The 16,724-nt window shown below is 44.9% G+C and overlaps 1 protein-coding gene across 1 annotated transcript in view; it reads right to left on the bottom strand.

Annotated features, from left to right (window-relative positions):
- Positions 1–6: 6 nt before the first annotated feature.
- The window catches only part of LOC109385022 (nuclear envelope pore membrane protein POM 121C-like), a 32,856-nt gene continuing 16,138 nt past the window's right edge, over positions 7–16,724 (bottom strand). Inside the window, exons 6-13 of the mRNA XM_019646860.1 lie at positions 7,426–7,517; positions 6,732–6,805; positions 6,132–6,256; positions 5,906–6,008; positions 5,504–5,680; positions 2,642–4,300; positions 920–1,042; positions 7–470 (exon numbers count right to left, since the gene is read on the bottom strand). Coding sequence (XP_019502405.1) covers positions 373–470; positions 920–1,042; positions 2,642–4,300; positions 5,504–5,680; positions 5,906–6,008; positions 6,132–6,256; positions 6,732–6,805; positions 7,426–7,517 — 2,451 coding nt within the window. The 3' untranslated portion in view covers positions 7–372. The remainder of the gene's footprint in view (positions 471–919; positions 1,043–2,641; positions 4,301–5,503; positions 5,681–5,905; positions 6,009–6,131; positions 6,257–6,731; positions 6,806–7,425; positions 7,518–16,724) is intronic.

Raw genomic sequence — 16,724 nt, forward strand, 5'->3', positions numbered from 1 at the left:
CGGGGTGTGTGGGGGGGTGCGGCGGGGAGGCTGCCTGACTGAGCTTATATACTAAAGTCAGGAAGGAAGTGGATGATATGTACAGATGTTTCTTTAATTCTCTCCAGCCTCACCAGTGGAACTGTTCAAGTAAAGGTATCAGGCTTCTGCCCTGCCACATCCTGCCCATCTCCAAGAGGCCTGAGGCTCTGCTTCCGCAGTAGGGGGTGGGGGGTGGGGTGGCCCCAGGACGGCTACTACCTCCCCAGGCTGAAGCCAGAGTTCTAGGGTAGGTCTGCTTTGTGGTACTAGACAGATCAGAGGCTCTTCCTAGCAGGTGCCAAAGTCCAGATTGGGGCAAGGGGTGGGGGGAATGGAGGCAAGGGACAAAGGCTATTTCTTGCGGGTGTGCTGTCTTCGGGCCTGCAGTCGCTGTCGAGCCCCTGGGGTCTTGGATCCTGCACCAATTGAAAACGAAGGGGCGCCCGATCCTGGAAAGATGCAACAAGATCTCATCAGGACAGCTGCTACCTGACAACACTTCTTTGGGTGCCCTAATCTCCGGAAAGTTAGGCCCACAGAATTGTGGGTGCTTGAACAGGGCTTCCAGGCTATAGCAATTGCTTTGGGGGAGGGGCCTATTAAAAAGGCAAAACCCCAGAATCAGTCTGGAGGAGGCGGCCCAGGAAGGCATTTTTACCTGGCTTCCCAGTGATCTGGGAAATTCTGCTTAAGGTGGCTCCTCTCTGACCACCACTGCCAACTCCAGACCTGGGCTGTGCTGGACCCTCAGCCAGGCCACATCTTTCTCTTCTATGAGCCTGATCTTCCCCAGAGGCCTCGGAGCCAGGAACCTGCCACCCCACCCCACCCCACCCTTTTTTCAGAGAGGAACGAATAAGCAGGTCACACGGGCAACAAAGGGACTTGCCAAGCTTACCGAAGGGTCCGACTCCAACAAAGCCTTGGGTGGGTGTTGAGGATGCCCCAAAGGAGAGGCTGGTGCCCGATGTGCCTACCCCAGGGGCAGGGGTGCTCTGACCAAAGTTGGGTGTGGAGGTGCCTGGAATAAAGAGGCAATAGAGAACTGTAGAGACTAGGCTAGTGAGCAGAGGGCATTAAAGCAGATGGTAATGAACCTAGGCAGGAGGTCTGCTCTGTGGGGGCACTCCCTACAGGACACCTGAGCCCTGGACTGCTGTTTGGGTCACCCACCATAAGGAACTACACAGGATAAGTCTTAACACCTGGTGCCCCAGGTGAACCTGCTAACTGCTGTGCTGTGGCGAGAAAAAGCCCCTCAGTGTTGCCTTCTGGCCACCTGAGGAGTCCACCTTCCTCATTCCCTCGGCCACCAGAGCACAGCAGAGGGTGATTGTCAGTGGACCCCCACCTTCTAGCTTGACCAGGTTCCTCCCTTCTATTAGGACTAATCGTGTTCATAAGCCTTTTCTCCCTGTTTACCTGTCCCCTCCTGTCCAGAAACCTGAGGCTTCCACCAAAATCAACAACTACTTCCATCCTGTTCTGTGGCCCACCCACGAGGCCCTGGAACTCGGCAATCTCCCTGCCCTCACAGTCCTGCTGCTCTCCCTGCAGCCCCTCAGGGAAGGCTGCATCATCTCATGTGCACTTGTCTCGGCCTGATGTGAGGCAGGGAGCTTTCTTGCTCCCTGAGGGCCTGGCCTTGCCACCCCAATCTCTTCCTCTCCTCAATCTCTGCCACCCACTCCACAGTCAAACCTTGTCACCACCAGAACTGCTTTCCCTCCCAAATCCCCACTCTTAAGTACTGCATTCTTTCTTCCAGCTCATTGTTCTAACCTCACCAAGACCAAGTCCACTGCCCCTCCTGCTACACTTGCTTGAGTTTAAAGCAGTTGGATTTTACCAGCTACCCACTTATTTCAGGTCTATACCTCAGTAACCAAATGTTTCTGGGGGAAAAAAACCGTGCTAACTGGCCTCATTGAAATTCATAACCACCATTTACTAACTCTCAAAACTGCCTGGCAGTTCTGTTCCATTCTGTCAGTGCCTTCCCGTTCCACTCTCCAAAATGACTCTTTCCAGACGCTCCCTTTGTACACACTTCACCCTAACCCGCTCCCCAAGGTCTTCTCTCATATTTTATGAAGAAAACAGAAGCTATCAGGATCGAAACTTCTAATTCATCTTCCACATGGTAAATAAGACCCTTCTGCTTGAAATTCTAGTGATGATGATTACCTTTAGTGCCGAAATTCAAACATTTACTCTTGGCCATGAATGATCTCCCGCTCTGCCTCTCTCAACATTTTTACCGTTTTCATTTTTAAACTTGTAGCCACCCCTTGCTTTGCTCTGTCCATGAGCATACCACGCTTGTTTCTGTCGTTGGGCTTCTGCACTATCTCTTGTGCCTGCAAAGCTCTCTCTCACACAACTACCCACCTGTACTCGCAACCCCTTTGTCACAGTGTTGGCTTAAATGTATTTCCTCAGAAAGGCTTTCCCAGACTACCTGAAGAGCTCCTCCTCAGTCAGTAATCCCACAATTTAACGATACTGATCACTACCTGACACTGTAGTTATGTATTTAACACCCGTCTCTTCACAACCGTAATGTAAAGCTCTCTGAGACAGCACTTGGCACCCCAGACCAAGCCAATCCCAGCCTCACCTCCAAACACGGGCTTGCTCTCCGGTGTGCTGGCCCCACTGAAGGCAAAGGCTGTGCTCTGGCTGGGCATGCCCAGGGTGTTCTGACTCAGGACCCCCCCGAATGGGGCAGTGCCGCCGGTGGTCCCACTCTGTCCTCCTCCGAAGTTGAATGCTCCAGAGGTGGAGGTGGAGCCTGGGGTGGCAACATTGGTCCCAAAACCCCCACTGCCAGTGGGGGCTGCCGAGCTCCCAAAGGTGAAGGGTGACGGTGTTGTGCTGCCAAACATTGAGCTACTGGTACCGCTGCTGGTGGTCTGGGTTGTAGCTCCAAAACCAGAGGTGGTGGCTGCACCAAAGGAGAAAACAGGTGTGGTGCTGCCAAAGGCTGGCTGGGTGCTGGCAGGGGTGCCAAAGGAAGAGGCTGTGGCTTTCAAACTACCAAAAGCTGACTGCGCAGTGCTGCCAAAGGCTGGCTGGGCTGGCGCTGGCGCTGGTGCTGCCGTTGGGGCCGGGGCAGCAGAGTTTCCAAAAGCGAAAGAGCTGCCAAAGCTGGGGGCGAGCACTGGCTTGGTAGCCCCCTGCTGCTGCCCGTCAGCAGCCCCAAATGCAGGCTGGGGGGTGGCTCCTGGGTATGATGGGAGAGGGGTCTTGGTGCTTGAGCCGAAAGGAATGTTGAATGCTGGGGTGGTGGTGCTACTGAATGTCAGTGTAGGCTGGCTGGCGGTGCCCGGGGCTGAGGCTGTCAGGGTGCTGCCAAAACCACTAAAACCGGTGCTGCTACTGCTGCTGGCGGCTGCCTGCACGGCACTGGGTAGGGACTGGCCAAAGGTGGTAACTGCTGTTGAAGTAGGCATGGCAGGAGGCTTGCCGAATTGGAATATGGAGCCCATGGCTGGGGTAAAGCTGGCACCAGAGGCAGGGGGAGTCCCAAAGAGGAAAGGCTGGGACGTGGAAGTGGTGGTGCCAGTCACGCTGCCCATGGCGCTGGTCACAGTGCTCACACCAAAGCCGAAGACAGGTTTCGAAGCCGAGTCTGTGGAGGTGCTGGCGGTGGTGACAGAAGCCACTGTTGAGGTGGCACTGGCCTGGCCAGTGAAGACAGGGGCGACTGTGGTTGTGGCTGGAGTAGTTGTTTGAATGAAGGAGAAGGGAGTTGACAAGGGCACAGATGTAGGTGGCCCCATGCTGCCAAAGATAGGCTTGAAAGTGACCGATGAGGTGCTGGTAGTTGTGGGGAGGGCAGAGCTGGAAGAGGGTGTGGCTGTGACCTTGGTAGGGCTAGATGGCAAGGGGCCCTCATTCTCGCTTTTAGGTGGGACCCCAAAAATGGGCTTGAACTTGGGAGATGCTGAAGACACAGCAGGAGCTGTAGGGGCAGAAGGGTTAGCAGGTGGGGTACTCAGCATTCCAGACAGAATACTTGGCTTGGGGGTGGGGAATGTGGTAGGCAGGGTTTGGGATTTGGCAGTTGTCTCAGCCTGAGTGGCCAGAGGTGACTTGGTGGTGTCAGTGACTGACACTGTGGAGGAAGCAGGGGTCAGCCCCAAGAAAGTGACTGTGGATTTGGAGTCTGAGGAGGTGCCTGGAAGGGGCGCTGACTGTGAAGAGCCAAGAACGCCGAGGAGGCTGGGTGTCTTCGGTGGCGAAGGGGCCACAGTGGGTGCCACTTCAGCAGAGTCTGCAAGAAGAGCAGAGAAAGTGAATTCTGATCACCTCGCATGTGATGGTATTTAGTGCTTCTGTATCCCCGCTATGCCCGGCACACTGCTAAGGATTCAAGTCAGTCAACAAATATGGCTAAATCTTACCACAGGCCCTTAGTCATTCCTTAAAATCAAGGAAGTGTTCATTATTTCGACCCTTCACAGATCATAAGATAGAAGGGGATAAAACTGGGCCTAATTGAGGTTAAATGTGTGGAAACTAAGGAAAAGCCAATCAACTGAACTCGTTAATTACCTAGATCAGGGGTCGGTAAACTTTTGAGACGGAAGAGCCGCCAGTGATCAGCAAAGTGCAGCTCACGAGCCGCAGGCTCTGAAGTAAAATTGAAAATGAAAATAAAACTATCATAGTTTCATTTATAAAATTTTTAAAGGATATTATTCACACAACGGTGATCATGTAAAAATATATTTATGGCTCTCGAATAATTTTTAAATTGTTGTGAGGGACAGGATTGGCTCTTCCAGGGTTGGCAAACTTTTGAGACGAATGTACCCTCTAAAGAGCTGCATGTGGCTTGCGAGCCGCAGTTTGCCGACCCCTGACCTAGCTACACCTTACTTATCTAACAAAGATTTACTACATTCACTCACCATGTGCTAAGGCTAAGTGCAGAGCATATAACCATCAATGAGATAGTCTCTGTCCTTGAGCCCTGAAACAGGCCGATAGCTAACATACTTCTACATGATAAAGTGCAGTAACAGGAGTGTATATATACTGCCATGAAGGCATGGGGGAAAACCTAAAGGGAAAAGTAATAGTATCTTGTGCCTGTGGCCTAATAAACATGTGACATTTTAACCATGTGACCACATTTACATTTCAGCAACACCCCATGAAGCAAGCTTTATTCTCATTTTACAGATGATGACAGCAAGGCTCACAGCAGCTAAGAAACTGGGTTTCAAATTAAGAACCATTTGACCACCCAAACTAAGCTGCCTTCCCCAGCTTTAAGAGTTCCAGCTCCTCTTCCCTCAAACATCTTGCTTAGAGAATCCTGAAGCTCTTAAGCTTGTACCAGCTCAGGTTTGGTCAGCCAGAGTAGGTTTAACCCTTACAGTGTCTGGTGATGGGCAGGCATGATGCTTTCAGTTCAACCTCAACAAAGGCTGGTGTCATTACATGCTCTAAAGGAGGCTCTGCCACTCACCTGGGAAGGATGGGACGCCCGGGGAATTCTGCATCTTCTTCAAGCTCTCCAACAGCGGGTTAGTGCTTGGGGCTGGGAGGGAGGTTGGGGGGGAAGCAGTCGCAGCAGCAGGCAGGGTAAAAGTAAAAGAAGGCTGAGTGGTGGGTGGGTTCTCAGTGACAGAGTTTGAGGTGGCATCTAAGGAAGAAAGAAGATTCAGTTGTCCCCTCGGTTTGGGAATTCTTTCCAGTGGCATACTGCAGAGCACGAGGACGCTCAGGGGTTCAGTATAACTCATCTGGAAATGCTCACTGTCCCCCAGATTCCACTGAGGTCCCAGATGGATTTCTCAGATGAAAGACCAAAATAAAACCAAAGGAAACCAACCCACTCCGGCGTGTGAAACTGATCTGTATTCCTTACCAGTCTTATCCTCCAAGACCTTGTTAAACCACTGTAATGAAGCTTTCTTTTCAAAGTCCAGGTCTTCAGCAGTTATTGAATAACCAAGCTGGGGTGGTGGAGGCTACACAAGAGAAAAAGGAGAAGTCAAATCAATAAAAAGAAACTGAAAGAAATCTATATTTAGCTTTCCTAAGACTTAGAAAAGCTAAGCTGGGTGGGCAGGGGTAGACGGACAAGAACATACCAACGTCAGCTGGTCCCCTCGCCTGGAGGGAAGCAGCTGGATCTTCCGTTTACGTTGCCCAGAGCTGCCCGGGGGAGACGGGGAACTCCACAAGTTCTGTTTCTTCCATGTGGTTGTATCTACAACTAAAGAAAGAAATAGAAACTTGATTTCTTTCTTCCCTCTTCCAGAAATGGACAGGTGTGTCTATCTACCTGGTTAACACTGAATTTTCACTGGATATCTGAAAGACTCTATCTTCCATGGTGTGGGCTCTTGGTGCTGTTTGCAAGATTATTTCTAATAGCTGAGAGGACATAAAGAGAGAATTATTCCAGGTACATCATGCAACTGCTGGAAATAATTCCTGGGTTACTCACAGATACCTCACCCTAAGCTTACCCCATCCCAGTTACCCCGGGTTACATTGTATTTGTGTATATCACCTTTCTCCTTTACCAGACCGTAAACCTCTGAAGGACAGGAACGTCTATCTGTATCTGCAAGGCCCTTCACACAGCAATGCTGAGAGGGTGTTTCCAACAGGGAGTAGTCTTTATATATCCTCCATAAATTCTTCTACCACCACCATAAGCCACTCTCGTGTGTTTATCAACTTACCCTTTTCTCCCTGGGACTCCTTGTCAGCTACTAATGGAGTCGAGGAACTGGAGTGATGAGAAAGTTCCTCTTCTCTGTAGGAGGAAACACAGAATTCAATTTAGAAAGACTTCCTGACAAAGAATATTGGGTAACTTATACCCTCCTAACTACCACTGGCCAAAGTCCAGAACAGCCATGATTTGAGATCTCAGTATGCCATGACAAAAACTAAAGTAAGTCAAAAGAAAATTCCCACAGAAATGAAGGGCGGCAGTTCATGGAAACTACAGGGAAGCCTTTGTCTTAAAAACAAGTACAAAACAATTATCTTCAAAACCTTACTTACGACCTGCCATGTTTCTGAGAGTTCCAGTCACAGATCTGATCCCTAAGAGAGTGGTGTCCTAGTCGACTGCAGGTACTTAACAGGGTCAGCTGGAGTCAAGAACATGAAGTCTACTGCCCGCCGACATTATTCACTCTGTTTAGTCTACCTTGTGTGGCCTTCACTTACACCCTAATCACTCGTGCAGTGTAAGGAAGAGAATCAGAGGCCCCTACAGCCAGTACGGCAAGAACTGTAAGAGATGAGGGCAATTCAGGTGGGGACTTCACTGTCCTTCTAGATGTTAATTTATTTGAGTCTCCAAATCAGAGTTGCAGAAAGCCTAAGGCCTTTCATTAATCCACACAGCAAATAATAACTGATTACCTTATTTTCTTTGCTGGCCTCTCTGGTGTCTGGGAGCGGGAGGAGGCTGGGCTGGAGAAGGGTGATGAACTGGGACCACTTCTCTTCCATAGCTACAAGTCAAACAAAAGCAACATGACTGTCCTAGGTGACAGTTTAGCATTTGACCATCAATATAATTTTGTGGCTCTATTCATCACTGCATATGATGTCTCCTTTTAAATGACTAAAAAATATTTATTTGTGAAGAGAGGCTCCTGAAAAGAAAGTCAATTGCCAGTATTAACTATGGGATGAAAAAGTCTGAAAACGTAATAGAATGCTAACTAATAAATGCAGAAGGAATGAATGTACTTTTTGTAGATAGTAAAGAGTAGAATGTTACATTCAGGAATGGTTTAGAGCAGTGATGCATACAAATTTATATTGTCTACGGAAAAGATAAAAGTAAATTAAACTGTTCCAGTCAAGATAAGCCAGTAAACTAGTCTTGCTTTCATTAAATTTTCAATTTTACTTATTAATTTTATTTTTTAAAATATGCTGTCATGACATTTATTACTTTTACAACAGCTATAGTTTTATCTTTATAATTATCCATACATCTGTCTTTTCTACCAGGCAGAGTCCCTTTATAGCAAAGGTGGTCTATTTTCATCTCCACCTCCTTCAAAGGGGCTGAGCAGCTAAGTAACTGAGAAGGAGCAAGATCTCTACAAATAAGTCTTTAGCCGAATTACAAAGTACTAAACTATCACATTTTTCCTCCTGAGAGCTTCTAGGGATTTCTTACTCTTTAACAGTTGCATCATAGACGCACAAACAGAGAGACAACAATACTTAATAGCTTAAAAGAGGAAAAGAAGGCTTTAAAATCAGACAGGTGGTAAAACAGTAGAACAGTTCCTTAAGACTAATATCAGGAAACCCAAGGCTCAGAATGAACTTGGGATAAATGCTGAAATCCATAACAAGTTTTTTGTTTTGTTTTTAATGTTACTCTCAGGTAAAGAACAAGAAGGGACAGTCATTTGGGGGGAAAAAAATGCTTGGGCTTCACAACTTGCACTTTTAACAAAGTGCCAAAGGTGATTCGAATGTTTCGCAAGGGATGAAGACAACCTGGTTCAACACTTAGGCAGGAAAATGTTCTATCTCTACTTCATAGACTGTACATACACACACAATCCAGATGTAATAACACTGTACATATAAACAGTATATCAAACAAAAAAACTATAAAAAAATAGATGAGTCATTAAATAACACAAGGTATGGAAAAGACTGTCTATGCCAGAAACAAAAGAAAGGAAACTGTGTTACATATAAACTAAGAACTTCCCTATAGAAAAATATTGTCAGGTGGGGAGGAGACTTTACTGTACACCCTCTGTACCATTTGAATTTTCAACCACACTAATGTTTCCATAAAATAGAGATAAAAATAAATGTGAACAGGAAGCAAACAAGAATACCCAAACAAAACAAAACAAAACCATAAACAAAACTAAAAAGCAATTATTATTATTATTTTTTTTTAAAGATTTTTATTGGGGAATTGGAGGAGGGGAATAGTGTTAGGGAATTGGGGAAGGGGACCAGCCAAGTTGTTGTTCTTCAATCTTCATTGTGGAGGGCGCCAGTTGCCATCTGGCTGCCCGTCGGCAGCTCGTGGCCTCTAAGATCAAGGTGCTGTGTTCAATCTTAGTTGCGGGTGGGTGTAGCCACCATCCCATGCGGGAGTTGAACCAGCAGCCTTCTTGTTAAGAGCGCACGCTCTATCCACTGAGCCATCCAGGTGGCAGCTCAGCTCAAGGTGCCGAGTTCAGTCTTAGTTGCAGGTGGGCGCAGCCCACCATCAAACAGGCAGTCTTGTTGTTACACCAGCTGAGCCATCCTGCCAGCTGTTGGCAGCTCAGCGACAGCTCAGCTCGGATGCAGTGTCACTGGCCCATGTGGGAATTGAACCGGCAGCCCTGTAGCTCAGAGCTTGCACTCTTAACCAACTGAGCCACTCGGCCGGCCCAAAAGCAATTATTTTATTTATTTATTTTTTTTAAGATTTTTATTGGTGAATTGGGGGGATGGGAACAGTGCTGGGGAATTGGGGGAAGGGAAACAGGCAAGTTGCTGTCCTTTTGTTCTTCAGTCTAGTTGTGGAGGACGTTGCTTCACTGGCCCAAGTTGGCACCATCATTGCGTTCTTCCTGGGCAAGGCAGATCAGTTGCTGGCTTCTGGACAGCCGCTCACGCTGGCTGCTGGCTACACACGGTAGCGCATGGCAACCCACTGCAGCAGGGGCTGCAGCCTACACTGTCGCTGGCGACTCACGGCAGCCCAGCTCCATGCTGAGCTGTTGTTCAGCATCTTAGCTGTAGAGGGCAGTGTCACTGGCCCGCATATGTGGGATCCGAACCGGGGCCCTCTGGCATCCCAAGCCAGCGTTTAACCAACGCGCCACTCGGCCGGCCCGCAATTATTTTCAATTAAAGTGATGAGTTAATATCCTCAATATGTCAAAATGGAAAATGTGCAATTCCATATAAATATAATGAACATATCAAATGAAAAGTGGGCAAAAGATATAACAAGTCACAAAAAGAAATAGTCAATCTATGTATTTGATAGTCAATTTAGTTCTGCATTGCAATTCAATTCTTATTTGCCAAGCTCCTATGTCATAAAAAGGTACTTATACACTTATACTTTACAAAGAACACAAAGATAAGCAAGACCATTTCCACCATCAAGAAATTTACGATCTGGGACTGGCTGAGTGGCTCAGTTGGTTAAGAGCTTGCTCAACAGTGCGAGCTCTGAGCAACAGGGTCGCCGGTTCGATTCCCACATGGGCCAGTGAGCTGCGCCCGAGCTGAGCTGCCAACAGGTGGCAGGATGGCTCAGCTGGTGAGAGCATGTGCTCCTAACAACAAGGTTGCCTGTTTGAGATGGTGGGCTACGCCTGCCCACAACTAAAGACTGAACTCAGCACCTTGAGGTAAGCTGCTGCCTGGGTGGCTCAGGGGATAGTGTGTGCGCTCTTAACAACAAGGTTGCCGGTTTGACTCCCACATGGGATGGTGGTTATGCCCACCCGCAACTAAGTGAACACAGCACCTTGAGCTGAGTGGCGCGACTGGACTTAGAGCTGAGCTTGCTGTGCCCTCCACAACTAAGGTTGAAGGACAACAACTTGGCTGTTCTCCTCCTCCAATTCCCCAACACTGTTCCCTTCTCCCAATTCCCCAAAATCTTTTAAAAAAAGGAATTTACGATCTGGAAAAAAGATTGGACAGTACACAAATTTTAATAGTCAAAAGATAAAAGAGGTCTCTAAAAAGGAGCCCAAGAAGAAAGAGAGTAAGCTGAGTTTGGCTAGAGGAATCAATAAAGGATGGAGGTCATGGACATTTGAGATGGTACATAATTTGATTAACAAAACAAAACAAAACAAAACACCCGAAGAAAGACAGACCTTTATACACTTACAGTGGGGGATGGACACATCATCCCAGATGGAGAACAGAACAAGGAAAGGGAAGGAAGCAGGCAAGTATTAGGCGCTCTTAGAAGATAATACTCTGGTTTGGCTTAAATATAGATTATAAATAAAGGAATAATAAGGGACAGTGTGTCAGAAGTGATGTTTTGAAGGCTAGGGTAAATAGCCTACTTTGGAAAATGACAAGTCTTGTACGACACACGGATGTGTCAATGCCATGCACAAAGAGGCAGGATAGGAGAACAGTTCACTTTCCGTAACTCATCTTCTAGATTTGGGTACTTACCAGTATTCTTCTGGAAGAATACAATGAAGTCAAATATCTAAGCTACCACTTGCACCAAATCTATATTGATTACTGGGGATATTTACTACTTCACTATACATTTCTTTCAAAGAGAAGCTTCAACATAAATAACTTTCATATTACTTTAATCTCCCCTTCCTAAGACCTACTTCTCAGAACTTATCATATCTTCAAATATCACACACCCATAGGGGACTGGTAACTATTTACAAAAGAACACCTAGCAGCTATTACTATCAGTGAGTATATTTCTTGCAGTGGGTCACAAGCTCCACCAGGAGTGAAGGTTCTTTTAAACAAAATCTGACCATGTTTTAGGCAGTGGCTGACTACATTGTTTTAGACCAACCCTCCTGCTGAGCATAAGTAGAAAATGCTGAAAAAATATGAAATACATCTGCTTGAAGGTATGGCAGTATGAAGAGCTACCAGGGCACATTGTGGAGACAAGACAGAAAAGAGGTGCCGAGAGGTGAGCCCCACACTTGGTCTACTTTTCCCTTGTGGGGATTCCCAATTCCCAAAGTAAAAGCTGCTGCTGAGAGGCTGGGAGAAGTTACTGGTCTCTCAGGCCTGAAAGAGAAAAACTGAAATTCGGGGCTTTCCAAAGTAGAGGGGCCCTAATACATGCCTCAGGCTTTTGGTTGGGATCCCAAAGGCTACATATTAGGATACAGGGCAAATCAGAAACAAAGCAGCCCTCATAAGACCTGATAACCACCTCAGAATCATGTTAACTCCAACTGGACAAAGGTAATCTGCCCCTATCCTAGCTGCCTGCCAGACGCAAAAGGAAAGCCTCTTTGGAGGAAGATGCCTTCATTCAGAGCTTCACGTCACTGTTACATTTTTTTCTCCCATTGTCTGACAGAAAAGCAAAACAACAATAAACAATCAATAAACAATAAACAATATAAGAAGAAAATGTTTAACCAATAACAAACAAAAAAAGCAGACATCAGAAAGGACCACAGAAGATTCAAATACCAAATAAGACTTTAGAAGAACTTATTATAAGAATTTAAATGACAATACAGAGAATCTTGGCACTATAAAAAAAAGAACACAATAACTGAAATTAACGACACAACAGATAGATTCTCAGATACCGTGTTTTCCTTGAAAATAAGACCGGGTCTTATACAAAATTTTGCTCCAACAATCTACATTTATTCATTTATTCATGTACAAAAATCTACATTTATTTAAACAGTCATGTCTGGCTGATGATCTTAACTGGGGCTTATGTTTGGGGTAGGGCTTATATTACGAGCATCCTCAAAAATCATGCTAGGACTTATTTTCCGGTTAGGTCTTATTTTCAGGGAAACACGGTAGTGACGTCAGCATCATGGCAGAGTGAGAAGACCTCTTGGTTTCTCTCCTTAAAGTTACAAGTCAGACAACTATAATTCAACAAAGGATTCTGTGCTCAGTACACAAACACATCTGAGAGATCCACACACTGAGACATCTGAAGGTGGGTGTATTGGAATGAACTGGGGAGGCAGGACGGGGGAAGGACAGAAACAGGAGCCGCGGATGTAGTCTGACGCTCACTGGGGCCCCAGCTGACTTGGTAGCAGGAAGGAGTTGTGCAGCAGCCCTCACATGGCAGCACAGAAGGCTGGAGGGGCAGAAGGAGCATTCGGCCTGAGTGGCCAGTACCCACTGCAGCTAAACCCAGTGACAGGTGGAGATGCAGCACAGTAGTGTGGCAGCCGTCATGACCAGGGAGAGAGCAAAGCCACAGACATGCAAACCCGCCTCCTCTCATGGTCTCCCCCACACATTGTGGCAGAACCCAGCTGTGGCAGCTGGGACACCTCGGATAGTCCAGAGCAGCTGACAGCCTCTGGTTACAAGGGGGCAGTGCAGGGAACTCACAGACCCAGAGCCCCAATGCCTGCAACATCCCACCACAGGGGTACAGCCCTGAGACCAAGACGACCTGGTCACAGAGGGGATGCCCACCTCCTCAAGGAATACAGGACATTTTTCACAGCTACAAGCAGACAGACAGAAGCAGGAAATTGCAACTCTTGTTCAGAATAGGGTATTAAACAATTATAACATACAGGTAAAAAAAGGGGAAACGCATTAAAAAAACTAACTTCTGCAATGTGGAAATGAATAAATAACATAAAAAGGGATAATTTGTGACAACAAAAACATAAAAGGGGAAGGGGAAAAGGAATGAACTTCCACATGAGAAGCTGCAACCCGAAGAAAAAAGGACTACTGTATGTTTGAAACTTTTTTTACACAAACCTAATGGTAACCACAAAACAAAAATCTAGAGCTTAGACATGTAAACCCCCCCCCCACAAAAATAAAAGAGCAAAAAATCATAGAAAACCACCAAACTCAGAGCAAAAAATCATAGAAAACCACCAAACTAAAATAGCAAACAGAAACACAGGGAAACGAAACAATAGAGCTAGAGAGCAACTGGAAAACAAACGATAAAACGACTATAGTAAGTCCACATATATTAATAATCACCCTAAATGTAAAACGACTGAACTCACCAATCCAAAGGCACAGAGTAGAGGGATGGAATGGATTAAAAAACAAAACCCAACTATATGTTGCCTTCAGGAGACCAATCTCAACTACAAAGACAAACAGGCTCAAAGTGAAGGGGTGGAAGGTGATACTTCAAACAAATGGCATCCAGAGAAAAGCAGATGTAGCTGTACTTCAATAAAATATTGGGTTGTCGGAAAAGTCATGACGCATTTTTGCAACGAAAAACAGAAAAAATATGCCATGACTTTTCCGACAACCCAATAGATTCTAAGATAAAAAAGGTAATAAGAGACAAAGATGGGCATTTTATAATGATAAAGGGGCAATTCATCATGAAGACGTAACACTTATCAATATATATGCACCCAACCTGCAAGCACCAAAATATAGAAAGCAATTACTAATAGACCTAAAGAGAGAAACTGACAAACATACAATTACAGTAGGGAACCTGAATACCCCATTGACAGCAAGGGATAGATCATCCAAACAGAAAGTCAATAAGAAAACATCAGCCTTAAATGACACATTAGACCACATGGATATAATAGAAATTTACAGAGCTTTCCATTCCAAAACAACAGAATATATATTCTTCTCTAGTGCACACGGAACATTCTCAAGGACAGACTGACTATTGGTAGGGGACAAAAGTAGTCTCAATAAATTTAAGAAGACTGAACTCATACCAAACACATTTTCCATCTACAATGGTATGAAACCAGAGATTAACTATAAGAAAGTGGAAAAACCACGAATATGTGGAAATTAAACAACATGCTACCCAACAAATAGTGGGTCAAAGAAGAAATAAAAGAAGGGATCAAAAGATAAAAAGAGACAAATGAAAATGACAATATAATATATCAAAATTGTTGGAATGCAGCAAAAGCTGTACTAACAGGGAAGTTTTATATCATTACAGGACTACCCTCAAGAAATAAGAAAAGTCTCAAACAATCTAACATTACACCTTAAAGACTAGAAAAAGAACAAATGAAGCCCAAAGTCAGCAAAAGGAAAACTGGAGAATTAGATGAAGTAGAGAACAAAAAGACAATAGAAAAAAATGAATGAAACAAAGAGCTGGTTCTTTGAGAAGATATATAAAATTGACAAACATCTGGCTAGACTCACTAAGGAAAAAAGAGAAAAGACTCAAATAAAATCAGAAATGAAAGAGGAGCAGTTACAATGGACACCACAGAAATACAAAGGAATACACAGAAATACAAGATATGAAAGGCTAAACACTACCAAATTCGATAACATAGAAGAAATGGACTTCTTAGAAATATATAACCTTCCTAGATTGAATCATGAAGAACTGGAACCCCTAGACTTATAATAAGGAAACAGTAATAAAAAAACTTCCTGAAAAACTGAAGTACAGGACAAAATATACTTTTGAATTCTACCAAACATTCAAAGATTTAAAACCTATCCTTCTGGGGCAGGCCAAGTGTTTCATTGGTTAAGAGTTAGTTGTCTTGGGAGTATGAGCTCTGAGCAGCAGGACCCTGGTTCGGATTCCACATGAGGGCCAGTGACACTGCGTCCTCTACAGCTAAGATGGTGAACAACAGCTTGACCTGGAGCTGGGCTGCTGTGAGTCGCCGGCGATGGTGTAGGCTGCAGTGAGCTGCCGTAAGCTATGGTGAGTGACTAGCAGCCAGCGTGAGCGGCCAGCAGCCAACATGAGCTGCCATCCAATGGCCAGCGACAGATCTGCCTCAGTTGGGAAGAGCGCAATGATGACAATACCAACATGGGCCAGTGAAGTGATGTCCTCCACAACTAGACTGAAGAACAAAAGGACAGCAACTCATCTGTTCCCCTCCCCCAATTCCCCAATGCTGTTCCCTCCCCCCAATTCCCCAATAAAATCTTTAAATTAAAAAAAAAAAGAAAAACCTATTCTGCTCACTCTTCCAAAAAACTGAAGAGGGAATACTTCCTACTCATTTCATGAGGCCAACATTACCCTGATATCAAAAATCAGGCAAGGACAACTCAAAAAAAAGAAAATAACAGGCCAGTATATCTGATGAACATAGATGCAAATATCCTAAACAAAATACTAGCAAATCAAATACATTATAAATACATCACGATCAAGTGGGGTTCATTCCAGGAATGCCAGGATAGTTCAACATATGCAAATCAATCAATGTGATACACTTTAACAACATAAAGAATAAAATCATATGATCATATCAATAGATGCAGAAAAAGCATCTGACAAGATGTAATAAAAGCATTTAATCCATTTATGATTATAACACTCAATAAAATGGATATAGAAGTACCTAACATAATAATACACGACAAACCCTCAGCTAATATCATACTCAATGGTGAAAAACCGAAAGCTTTTCCTCTAAGATTAGGAACAAGACAAGGCCACTTGTATTAAACCCAGAACTGGAAGTCCTAGCTAGAGCAATCAAGCAAGAGGAAGGAATAAAAAGCATCCAAAATGGAAATGAAAAGTAAAACTGTCACTATTTATAGATGACATAATTCCATATATAGAAAACCCTAAAGACTCCACCAAAAGACTATTAGAAATACAGTAAAGATGCAGGATACAAAATCAATACACAAAAATCCATTGCATTCATATATATTAACAATGAAATATAAGAAAAAGAAATGAAGAAAAACAATCCCAATTATAATAGCCACAAAAAGAAGAAAATGTCTAGGAATAAACTTAAAAGAAGTGAAGGATAACCTATATACTGAAAACAAGACATTGTTGAAATAAATTGAAGACAGAAAGACATGGAAAGAAACTCTGTGTTCATAGATTGTAAGAATCAACGTTGTTGGGCTGGCTGAGTTGCGTGTTGGTTAAGAGTTGGCTTGGGACGCCAGCTCTGAGCAGCGAGGCCCCAGTTCGGATCCCACATGAGGGCCAGTGACACTGTGCCCTCTACAGCTAAGATGGTGAACAACAGCTCGACCTGGAGCTG

Source organism: Hipposideros armiger, unplaced genomic scaffold (assembly GCF_001890085.2).
Source record: "Hipposideros armiger isolate ML-2016 unplaced genomic scaffold, ASM189008v1 scaffold_107, whole genome shotgun sequence".
Classification (NCBI taxonomy): Eukaryota; Metazoa; Chordata; class Mammalia; order Chiroptera; family Hipposideridae; genus Hipposideros; species Hipposideros armiger.